The sequence below is a fragment of the Solea solea genome, chromosome 1, assembly GCF_958295425.1.
Source record: "Solea solea chromosome 1, fSolSol10.1, whole genome shotgun sequence".
NCBI classification, from domain to species: Eukaryota; Metazoa; Chordata; class Actinopteri; order Pleuronectiformes; family Soleidae; genus Solea; species Solea solea.
The window spans coordinates 18,190,528-18,203,335 of record NC_081134.1 but is presented as its reverse complement, the minus strand read 5'-3'; the positions used below and the strand labels follow the sequence as shown (position 1 = coordinate 18,203,335).

At 41.9% G+C, this 12,808-nt stretch overlaps 1 protein-coding gene across 1 annotated transcript in view; it reads right to left on the bottom strand.

The window, feature by feature from the left end:
- The window catches only part of zswim5 (zinc finger, SWIM-type containing 5), a 61,920-nt gene extending 57,788 nt beyond the window's left edge, over positions 1 to 4,132 (bottom strand). The window contains exon 1 of the mRNA XM_058623524.1: positions 3,352 to 4,132. Coding sequence (XP_058479507.1) covers positions 3,352 to 3,886 — 535 coding nt within the window. The 5' untranslated portion in view covers positions 3,887 to 4,132. The remainder of the gene's footprint in view (positions 1 to 3,351) is intronic.
- Positions 4,133 to 12,808: the final 8,676 nt, after the last annotated feature.

The window sequence follows — 12,808 nt, the reverse complement described above, 5'->3', positions numbered from 1 at the left end:
CCTAAAAAACTGTCCATCAGTGACATAAAGCAGCAAAGGAAATATATTCTTAGGATATCAAAGAATAAATGAGCTTTCCTTGAGTTTTTCATAACAGAGAACATCCATGTTTCAAGCTAGTTCAAGGCAACCGTGGCATTCATGGTGACGTCGGCCCAGTCTGTGCATCAACTTCATGACACCACACTTAACAACAACCTTAACTTTCTCTTTGACAGATAAATTCAAAAGATCTGCTGATGCAAGCGACTGCAACTGTGTAGGAGCGCAGAGTTCAAGTTGTTCTTTTTTTTTTGAAGTACATCACTCCTAGCACCTTTCACACAAAGTCTGCTTTTCAAGAAACTTGAACAATTGTGCGGACATGAGTCAGACTTTTTAAACCCCACTGTCTGTACAGTTGCTTGTGTGTGTGTCCCTCAACTCTTTCTGTGCGTGTGATCCCAGCACGAATGATGGCGTCACTTTTGTTTACAGTTAGACTCACAACAGCACCTGAAAGGTCAGTGTTCAAGGCCAATTTTCTCAGTCAGGTACAGTTGTGGTTTCAGGGGGTTAAGGAAAAACATGTTTTCATCATCGTCTAATTTAACTGTTGCTCAGAAATTACACAGCACAGCAAAAAAAGGTCCAAAAACTAATTCACTTCTTTTCATTTTTTACTAGATCAGCAATGTGGAAAACAGGGGGGGGGGGGGAGGAAAGGCTGCTGGCTTTTACAGTCTCACTAAAATCACTGAGGGTTTTGTAAAGATGTGTTGTGTTCTGTTATAAACGGTTTCAGTAGGTTCTAATTTGGTCAACTCATTCATTGATTTCTTGTTTTTTCTTTATCTGTATGGCACTTTTTGTACACATAAGAAGTAACACAAGGTTAGGGCTGCGTGATATCGGGAGAACATGTGATATGCAGTGACTTTGGATGTATTTATCTCATGTTTTTTACTTGTACTCTCAAGAACACATCTATTCACAAAGTGAGTAAAAAAGAAAACTCGTCCTCGCCCACAGACTCAACCCCTTATCAAGTCAGCCTGCAACAAATCTCACTTTCATATTCATAAGTCTCACATTTCATTGAGTTAAGGGCTAGAATCGATGAGCATTTATGAGATGCAATTACATACAGCAGTCACACAAGCAGCCTGCCTCCCCCCCCTCTGGATAGACTGGAGCAACATGAAACCCCAGACAAGCTCCAGTGGCTCTCCACACCATATGGCCATAGATAAATACTCCCAGTATCCATAAAAGGAAGTGGTTTTTTTTTCTTTCTTTTTGACTATCCATCAGTTTCATCCACATTAATAGCCAAATATATCGCAAATTTTAACCAAAAGGTAAAAGGAAATAGGCATGTATGCTTATTAGCCTTATAAAGCGGGTCACCGTGGAAGAAATAGAGGAAGGCACAGCCTGATGATGTCAATGTAAAGCGCTTGCAGCTGTAGAAACACTAATTGTATTCATATTTTTATTCCAAGTTGAGAAATGTTGTACTTTCCACATCGGTGCGCAGGTTCCTAGTGTAGTGAATAGCAAAGAAAGTAAAAGACGGAAGTAGCATAACACTGGACACATATATTGGAAAATTGAAAATAGTAGCCTCTGCCACGGTTTGACGTCGTAGCAAAGAGATGCTGAAATGTTGCTAAATTGATGGCGGAGTGACGTGAGCTGAGTTTATATGCATAATACGATTAGCCAACAATGGCAGCGTGGGAATATTTGCATAACACAATTTCATTAGCAGGTGCTCGGGCTGCCGATTGGAAAGTCGACCCATTTCTAAACATCTGCTACTAACTCGAAATACCTTTATGTGCAATGTCTGTACTACAACTACATTTGTGCTTAAAAACCACGTTAATTCTGCTCCGGATAAGACAGACATCCACACTAATCCGCCTTTTTATGGCTCCCAACAAATGGAAAAGTTTACGTTTAATTTTCGTACATAAACTACTGCAAGAGAGAAGATCAATGTCATGTTTACATTGACACAGAGGTCCACCATTTTTAAATGGAAATTCAAATTTGCCCGAAAAGCATTTCTGGTTACGCAAACTAACTACCATAAAACACCTTTTAATTGTAAAGCATTTATTCTCTGAATCAATGTATCTTGCACTCCTATATTCGCAAATCGATGTGCTAACTTTTTGAAGCCTAAAAATTTAACTTTTCTTTTTCAAGGTTTTCTTTTGGTTTTCATTCAGGTTTTTTTTTTTAGCTTTTTGCACAAACCCACTTGATTCTCAATCCTGAGAGTCATGTTGTGCCCAACCGGTGACTGTGAAACTAATGAGTGTGTGAATGGAGAGGCAGCTTCTTTGCGGAATGGCCCTTTGTTTGGAAACAGCCTCGCTGGAAACGCGAGACGTTTTATCGATCATTTCAAAACTGGAAAAGCCTTTTGTGTCGCAAGAAGCTGCGGCCATACCGCACACATTACAGCTAAAAAACGGGTTATTCTCTCTAATAACCACACAATAACACTGTTATTGTTGTGTTTCTACCGCGCTCTTTGTCCGGTCCGAGCAGCAGCAGCAAATAAACACAAACTGTGGGGGATTTTGTCTCCTCTCTCCGGGATTATCGCCGGATTAATCATAGTAAGAGACCCAATAACCGCCTTTGTTTATAGCCTAAGCCTTCTCCAACTGGTTTTAAACTGAGAAAGAAAACGACTTTTTTCCTCCACCAGCACAAACAAAAATAAAGCCCTAACACTATAACAACGCTGGGTCTTTTGTATCCGCGTCTGTCACAGCCTTTCTCCTCCTCCTCTCCGCCTCCCCAGCCTCTCGCTGGGGTTACAGCTCCAGCGAGCTCCGGCCAAGGAGCCCCCGGGCAGAGACCGAGAGCGGTCGCAGAAAGAATACCAGAAAACAGTGAAAACACTGCTTTTATGTTTGTGAGAAGCCACGTTATCAAGTTGGGGTTCAAGGCAAAACTAACCGGTTAAAAGGACGCAGTAGCCAGCGGCGGACTAACGAGGAGCCACAATAGGAAGCCCTTTAATTTTTAAACAGCAGCTGCTCGGCTAAAGCTAGCAAGTGAACCCTCATCGCTCCCGTTTCACCCGAAAAGTCGACGAAAAAGCTCAAAACTCGATAAATAAACGTTCCCATGTGAGTCAGATACAGTAAAACAAACACACACTGGAGCGCGAGCGGCTCCACGTTCGCCGCAAACACTCGCTTCGCACACTTTCCACGGTAGCGGTGTAAACTTCCATCAATCATCCCCCGCATAGATCCAGCAGCAGCGGCAGCCGCTCTCGGAAACACTCCGGTGGTGCGAGTGCGTATGCACCGTAAAAAGCAGTCTGTTTTTTAAGTGACTTACCGACTTGTAAAACGTTTTCCACACAGCCAGTCTCAAGCAGCCGGATTCCGCGGCGAAATGGCAGTCCATCTCCGGTGCCCACCACTCCGGCTGCTGCCGCGGTAGCCGGAGTCGTAGCGGCGGTAGATCCTCCACCAGCAGCGGCGGCTGCGGCAGCGGTCGTAGCTCCGGAGCCAGAACCGCCGATAGTCGCCGACGGACCCTCCTCGCCAGCAACTCGGCACTGAAACGATGAGTACATGCATATCTCCTTTTCGTTGCGGGGGAAAGACCAGTAAACGATGCGGCGCTGCACGGGCTCCGGGATCCGCTCAAAGCGCTCCTCCACTCTTTCGAAGGCCCACTTCTCCGCTACTGCCTTCGCGGCGCAGTCCAGTAAAGACTCCGGGGAACGGTACCGGGAGCTGGGCAAGCCGCTGCTGTGGCCCGACCCCGGACCGGGACCCCGGGGAGCAGGGCGCAGGCAGGGTCGCTTGCTGGCCGGTGGTGTGGAGAAGAGGCGATGAGGCGACTGTTCTCTGCGTCCTTCCGCCATAGCGAGCCGATCAACACTGACGAGATGGACGGTGAGAGGACACCGAGCAGAGCAGGAAACACACGCGCGCGCGCGCACACACGCACACACACACACACACACACACACACACACACACACACAAAGCTATTCTTCTCAGGACTCTGCGTTGATTCCCATTCAAATATTTTGTGAAGCTAGTATTTTTTTTAAAGATGACCAGAGTTAAGTTAGTTTTAGTTAGATTTCACACTTGTTACAACGTTGTAACAAGTTGAAGTAGTTAACTGTTGGCCTTAAGCCTTTGATTTAATTAAATATTCTTACAAGGAAAGGAATGTGGCTTTGTGGCCTTTCAAGATGTTAATTTGTTCTTTAGATAAAAGCTACCATGGACACTTTGATATCTTTGACGGCTATGATAGATAAGGAATTGGAAGATATGTACTGAAAAATATCTAGCAGTTGGATTGATGTATACGTTCGAGGCTGTACTTGTAAGTTATGGAGTAACAAGGTTTTTTGACCGTTAGCTCACTACGTGACATTAGGTTGCGTTGTCTTATGCCGCATTTCCACCGGCTCTACTCGCCTCGCCTCAGCACGACACGGCACAATTAGGTTGCATCTCCACTACAAAATGTACCTACTTAACGTGGGCAGAGTCATCACTGCACTGCACTGCACGGAGTGAAACTGCGGTGACTTCGTTTTATACTCGACACACACCCACCCACACACACACACACACACACACACACGAGTGACCAGTGACTTTACACCACACTTCTGTAGTTGTTGGAGATTAACCCACGTTTTTAGGATTGCTAAGTAGTTTTAACTTATCTACAATTCGGCACTGTTCGGCTTGATTTCTGTCCACACGTCTCCGGAGTACAGCCTCCTACTCCACAGACTACAGCGGCAGCGGTCTATGGCGCTGTCCCTAAATACACCACTCCACTTTAAAAGACTCCTGTTAAATAAAGAGGTTTCCCTGGTAGTTGTTGGAGATTAACCCACGTTGTTAGGATTGTTAAGTAGTTTTAAGTGATCTACAGTTCGGCTCTGTTCGGCTTGATTTGTGTGTGGGACGTCTCTCCCTGTAGCGGCCGGTAGTCTTACCAATCATCGCATACCTACTTTTAAGCACGCTTGGAACCTCGCCTGAGCAGGTACTAAATATAGTACCTGGTACCAGGTACTAGGCTAGTGGAAACGCTACTTAATCTGGGCTGTGGTGAGGCGAGGCGAGTAGAGCCGGTGGAAATGCTCCATTACTGTTGGAATCTATAGATCGTCATTCACAAACTGAAATGCCAAACAAATGATGTGATTTCAGCTTCTAAATGCAACTATTTAATTTGTTCAGTCATTAGTAGTTTATAACAGTACAGTTCCGTTCATTTCATAGCCCTGGATGACAAGAAACAAATTACAATAATATAAGAACCAGACGTCCAATAACAGGTTTCAAAATAAAATCTGGTTATGACATCTTACAAATGATAATATCGTAATAACATACAATAATAAAAGATAATAATAAACCCATATTTAACTGAAGTTTTCTAATGTGTTGTGTGTCTAATAATGAATTATCTTATTTTACGCTATCTTATCTAATGTCTCCATAATCACCTATTACCTTATTATTACGAAGTGCTATTGATATGGAAATATTCATGCATATTTGTATTAATCTAAGGTCATTTATTCTGCTCTGTAGGGAGCTAAAGGTCACATTTTTTTTCTCTGTGAATTAATGTGTATAACGTCTTTGTCCCACTTTTGTCACATTTGTTTTTAAGTGATGTGAAGTTGTTTTTGAAATCATTAAAAGCACCTCTCAAAGGCTCATGAAGATATAAAATACTTAAAAACATAACAACAAATAATGTTTTTAGCACGCTTCAAGCAAATTAAGTGCTTTCCAAGGTTAGAATAAAACATACAATATTACATTTACAAGGTAATAAATAAGACGTGAAAATGGAAATACATGCACAAAAACACACTGCACAGGGACGGAGATTAAAATGTACAAACCAGCAGCTAACACAATACAAGTGTAATCTTTCAATTCATGGAGCACCATTTTCTTGTTTATCAGCACAAAAAAAGTAGCAATTTCATTCATTCAAATGGACGTAATTCAATTTCCTGTTTCTTTTGCCTCGACATCTGTGTGAGTTAACAAAGAGAGAGGGACGAGGGGAGAGGGTCAGAAAATTGACGGGAGGTGGAGGATGTTGCACATCACTAACCAACACAATAACAAAACACTTGAGTCTCTAATCAGCGCCGCACGCCGACCACAGCTCTCACATCTGTGCTGTCACATTCAAGCATGTGAAGTCACTGCTACTGATGCACAAGCAAGTGCCGGCTGTAATATAAGAAAAAAAATACATTAACATTATTTAACGTTGTACATTATAACAGTCTATGGTTGCCTTGGTTTACAGACACGATTGTGACTTCACTCTCTGATTTATCTCTCACAGAAAACGTCACATGTGATTTTTGTTGACTCACACGGGGAGAGAGTGAGAGAGAATCTGCACAGGTGCTAAAATAGTTAGAAAGCTGTAGTATATGTATTCAGATTCAGCTTAGACACAAACTACAATGAGAGGTGAAACTTTCAGCTGGTAAAATGTCAATATCATTATGAACAGAGCGTCGTTTTGTCTATTTTTGCTGTGAATCCCCACGCGACATGTGTGAAAAATAGGCGAGACACTGAAACGCGTTTAACATGGGCGCCAAACTTCAAAATATGATGAAATGTAGCGACGCAGCTGGTGTGAACCATGGGTGTCCATGGTCGGGCTTAGACAAAGAAAATACAGGATATGTGTCAGGTTCAGGTCAATATTCTCACAAACTAGGTTGGGTTTCAGACAGGAGAAAGTGGCCGGAGCAGCACTCTGTTACGAATATGTTCCCAGATCAGATCACAAAACCCACAGTCGGATGTGGTTTGACGACACATGGCCACACTCTCTACCATGCACGAACGCGACCCATTCTCGGGATGGATTAGAGACATACGACGGAGTGTTAGAGCTGCACTGAAGAAGAAAAAAATGAGAGTTGAAAGAGTTCAAGAATAAAGTCGTAATGCACAAGAATTAAGTCGTAATATTGTTGGAGCTTCTCTTAAAGTTCTACTTTAGTTTGTGCTTCACAAATAAGGAAATACTCTTGGCTCGTCTTCACCATTAGCATCAGTGTCAGGACAAGAGTCTTTTCAGAGAAAGAATTACACAGACTTGGAGGAAAGCCTCTCTTTTGTGTAGAAGGATATGACTGGTAACGGTCGACTGCATGCTACCCGCAGAAGTTTCTCAAGAAAACAATTCGATAGCCAGTGACGAATTTGGAACTCCGGCGAGCGCGACGTCTCCGACGACCTCGTCAGAAAGCCAACACTTTATTTGCATGGCATTGCAATTCATTACGGCGTATAGACAGAATTAGATGTCACGTCATGAATTCGCGAGAATCCAATGAAACACTATTTTTGGAAAATCTCGCATAGACAAACAATATTTTGGGAAAACAATTGTCTGTCATAGTTCCATCTCCTCTTTCTTGTGCTTGCATTCACTGTCATTAATTTTAGTTGGATTCTTCTTCTGGTTTATAGGATATATTGTTTCGTCTATTCTATTCACTTTATGACTAATGGAAAAGCAAAAGAAAAAATAAAACAAGTGGAGTCGAGCCGCGCCGAGCTCAGTCGTGCTAGAACTGTCAAGTAGAGCAGTTCCATTATGGTGTGTTTCCACCCCTTTAGACTCGACTCATCTCGGCATGGTTATTATATACGTTTCCATTTGCGCTAGTACCTTGTACTTTTTTTAGTACCTGCTCCAAGCGAGCTGCCGTCACAGGTAGAGTCATGAACTTCTGTTTCCGCGTGGCTAAGACTTCAGTTAATGATCCCAACTTCTCCCTAGGAGTTTGAGCTGTTTTGCAAATTGAATTCACACCATTACGCGTCCCGTAAAGATCAATCAGATCAATGAGGTCAGCAAATACACGTTGTCTTCAGTCTGCTTCTCACAGCAGGCCGATTGTCAACTTCATAGTTTGACTCAGGCTTATTTTTGATCTTGATCTTGATTCTTAAATTGATTCTTAAATGTAAAATGTTTCAAAGTCACTGAGTGAAATTCAAACATGTTTACATGTTACAGTAAATGTTTTATTATCAACAAAGTGGCATCAAGTATCATGAGAGGTTGTGGATAACGAAGTGGAACCTTCATTTACATCTGTATTTGAAGTACATTTACATGTGTATAGACTTTAAGATCAGGGCTGAACAAGTCATTGTTTTCACATGGAGAAAACTCTGCAACAAGCTGCAATTTAATCATTTTATTTTTTCATGTTATACATTGCAGGGCTAATTTAAAAGGCAAAAACCTTTAAGTGATATAATATATATTGATATTTGGAGAGTTACCTCTGCATATTTAATCAGCATTGGCAGCATTGTTATTTATTAATTGTCAGTTACTGCAAATTAATCCCTTTTGTTTTCAGAAACTTGATAAACCTGATAAATGATAAGACTATATTTTTCATCTGAAATTTTTCATGTAGTTACACATTTGTTTTTGTTATTATCATGAAAATGTTATATTTTATCAGATGGAGGAAAAAAAAGAAAATTGGCTAAATGTAGGGGCCAAACCAATCTGCATTAATTATTGGCCACTGGCTGCCCTGTCTGAGTGAATGAGTGATTGATTGATTGATTGATAATGTAATTACGTAGATCCTGAAGTATCCAATGTCCTTCCACTGGCTTTCTGTGTTTTAAGATTGATTTTATTGTTGGTTATTTACAACTCTTAAAGATTTGGCGCCATCTTACCTCTCTGAACTTAGATGAACTTTCAGATGTAGCCAAAAATTCTGACTAAAAACTCTGGGCAATCGGGGTCTTTTCTGTAGCTGCTCCTAAACTTTGGAACAAGCTATCCATGGAAATTAATGCCACGTCCAGACAGAAACGGCATGAAATGTAAACAACTATCTTTTTCTTTGCCATTTTCAAAACGTTTCCCGTAAACACGTCATTTGTAGTTCATATGCCAGGACTGTAAGTGGCGCTGTAACGTTACAACAAAAAAAGAGAAGAAGATATGGTAAATGTTACATTAATAGAGACGGAGACAGAATAAACTGAGCCAGAGGAAAGAAAGGGAAAGAGAGTCTAGTTTGTTTACGTTTTCATGTCGTTTCCGTGTGCATAGTAAGCGACTTCACAAACCCTCCTGCCACTTTTTTTTCTTTTTCAAAAAAGCGATTAGCGACAAATCTGCCGACTTTCTGTCATAAACCTAAATAGTTTATGAGAAGGAAATAAAATGCTAGGTTTTGTTTTCTCTCTGTATTTTACGATTCACTGTTACGTTACTATTTTACTGTTTTACTTTTGTGTTTTTATTGATTTTACGTTTTACATCTTTCCCGTTGCTGTGACTTTGGTCGACCTCGGTTGTTTTTAAATGTGCTGTAGAAATAAAGTTTGAAAGTTGAGTGTGGTTGAAGACATTTCTTGAAACAACAGAACATTTTTTCAAAAACGACACAAAAAAAGATTGTTTACCCTTTGTTCCGTCTCCGTGGCGATGGCGTGGCTGAGTTTCTTGGATTGTTGAGTTTGTTTGCGCTGACTTTATATCCTAATGTTCATGCAGGTGAAACGATGTGATTTGCTCGTGTCGTGCATGCATTTTATTGCCCGTTTTCACATAAACCCGAGGCCACATTTTTAACTCTTTAGAGACAGTCAGTGAGCACAAGGACAATATTTACATCTCTCTCTCTCCATCTCTGTTTTCCCCGCCCTCTTTTCCAACGACTGCCCTTTTTTCTTTTTTTTTTTGGTGTACAAGTCTATTGAACAATAGGCCAAAGCCAATGGAGGATGCAACCCGTTACCATGGAAATGATTATGATGGATTTGCGGATAGACAGAGCAGGTAATTGGAAAAAGATTGATGGGTGACACGGTGAAAGCGGGAGATAGAAAGGGATGGAAGGAGGGAGGGATGAATTACCCAAGCAGCAGTAGGGGGAGAGGAAGCCCTATTACACCCAATCTTTGTGGGATTACAATTATATAATGATGCATCCTCTCTCATCAAGTCGATAGGCAATCGCTCTTTCTGGCTTTCGCAGTCACTCCCTCTTCTCTCTTTCTTCACCCCATGTTAGACCAGTTCTTTTTTTGTTGCCATATCCCTTTTTCTCTCTCTCTCAGACTTCCCATTATTTCTCTCCCCTGAAGAGGAAAGTAGAACCATTGTGTGTAATTCCTCTTATTATCACTCAGAGGAAGGGGATGGTCTATAAAGAGCAGAGATACCACTGTGTGAGTCAGATATATGCACTCTCAGGCACTGGCCAGGCCACTTTATTAGGTACACCTGTTTTCAGCTGAGTATGGGACTTCTTATCAGAGGTCCTTGAAAGCCTTAAACGTTTTTGGAAAATCTCCATAAATAGATGCAAGGTAATGGTTGAGTGAAAGTGCTTGAATTTTGAGGTAAATTGCTCCCTTGTTTGTGATGACGCCACCTACTGTTTCATGCCCTGCATTGCTTCATGTACGTGGATGTTGTGGACACTGTCTCTCCCCGACCGTTGACGTGAGATTCCATGCACAACAGCGAGTGAAGAAAGATCTCTGTCTCACCAAAGACAATTACAAAGACTGACTTTGACCGACTAAGATCCCAAGGACAATCAATTTATTTATTGCAAATCAATGAAAGTGGACACCATCATGGGCGAAGCAGCTCTTTCAAGTTGCCCTCCCGTCTTAAGCTGTGTCAGCACATTCTGTCCTTGAATTTAAGGCAATTAATCCTGGAAAAGTCCTTGAACCTGGTTATTGGCTAGCACTGTTGCCTCAACAATAAGGTTGCTGGGTCTAATCCTGGTCTGGGCCTTTCTGCATGTTCTCCCTGTGTGTGCCTGGGTTTCTTCCCACTATCCGAGAAACATGCAGAGGTTGATGGGACACTGTAAAAATTGCTTTTGAAGAATTGTTTGTCTAGCGATGGACTGGAGAACTGTCCAGGGTCGAACCAAGTCAGCTGCTATTGGATAAAGTGGTAGAAAATGGATGAATGGACATTATTTGAAAGTTACATTGTGTCACTTTAAAAATGCAGCGTGGGAGTTTTCAGACTAAAACTGAGCCTTTTTAACTTCTGCTAAAATGCTTTGCGTGATGTGGCTACAGAGGGTGGTTTTTAAACGCAGGGAGGGAGTTAGTGTGTGAATGTAGTGCGAGTATAATCACATTTATTCTTAAGTGCATGGAAACAAAGCAAGTGTCTGACAGAGTCGGATCAGAGCGGAGCTTTTTTGTCGACCTGACACCGAGGTGATGATTAAGACTGAGGTGTCAACAGGCTGTGGATTGGCCAGACAATGTGTGTGTGTGTGAGAGTGAGTGTGTGTCTGTGTGTGTGTGTGTGAGAGTGAGTGTGTGTGTGTGTGTGTGTGTGTGTGTGTGTGTGTGTGCGTGTCGGGGGGGAGGGGGAGGTGTGTAATCACCTAACCCATGGCAAACTCACAAGTGTGCCATTTGCGCCTCAAAACACTTCCTCTCCAAATTGCACCATGACACACACACATAGACAGACACGCACACACATAAACACACACTGATGAGATGTTTTGTGAAGGGCTCCTCCTCAGCAGAGGTTGCACCTCAGCCTTTTAGCAGCTTCTTATGACCCTCCATCTTCTACAATACACACTAACTCACAGGCGGCAACTCTCCCTCTCTCTCTCTGTCTCTCTGTCTCTCTCTCTCTCTTCCTCATTCAGTGCTTGATTTCTTTTCATCAAGTCTGTGTCTTCACCTTTTCTCATCCCCACCTTTTTCCTCTGCTGGATGCTCTTGTTTGAGTCCTGGCCTCTAACGGTGCCTCTCTCTCTCTTCACTCCCCATCGCATCTTTGTCTTCCTCCCATTATCCTCTCCCCGGCTTCTTTTCTCCCCTTTTCATTCTATCTCTTTCACTGCTGACTATCTCTCCTTTTATTTGCCTCTTTCTCTCGATATCCTCTGTCTCCTTTTAAGTCTTCCCCTCGCTCTTTCTCCGTCCTCTATTCTCTGCTCGCTTTACAGCCTTTTCCCTCTCCGCTTGCTCTCTTCTACTCCGCGACCTCTCACCCTCTCACCCTCTTTCTCTTCTCGCAGCCCCCTTCTCTCCGTCACTCTGGGTGTTAGGGCTTTGTGGAGAATCAGCTCAGCTCCCAGTGGGACACATCCAGCAGGAGAAAGAGCTGAAAAACAAACTGTGGCACAGAGAAAGGAGCAGGAGTAATAAGAGACGGAGGAGTAAATGGGGAGAAAAGGAGGAAAAGCAAGAATGAAGGTGGATATAAAGGGAGGATGGAGGAGTGCAGTGTTGCTCCCATGTACGGGGATGGGGAAATACAACGTCCTGATTTTTACTGGATAGAATGTGCAAAGTATATAAGACTATACTTTTTGAATAGTAGTTATTATATATATATATATATATAAGCACAAGCACTTAATAATACTTAAGTTACTTAATAAATAAAAATTATTGTACATGTTTTTCATGTTAAATTTAAACTGATCAGACAAAGGATATCTTTAAATTAAATAGTTATTCTTTTTTTTAAATAAAATACAATTTATTATGTTAATGAGCGTTTGTGTGTGCAGCTAAATATAAAAGAACCAGCTGACAGGGACTTTATTTTCTACAGCTGCCCAAGTGGACATTTTTACTCGGGGGCAGTAAACCAGGTCCATATTTCAATTATCATGTAATTAAAGTTGGTGAAAATTCAGATTGATTGCAAGTTTTTTTAGTTTTCCTGGTATCTTGTGATAACATACCATGTGCACCCCGTTATATTCGGC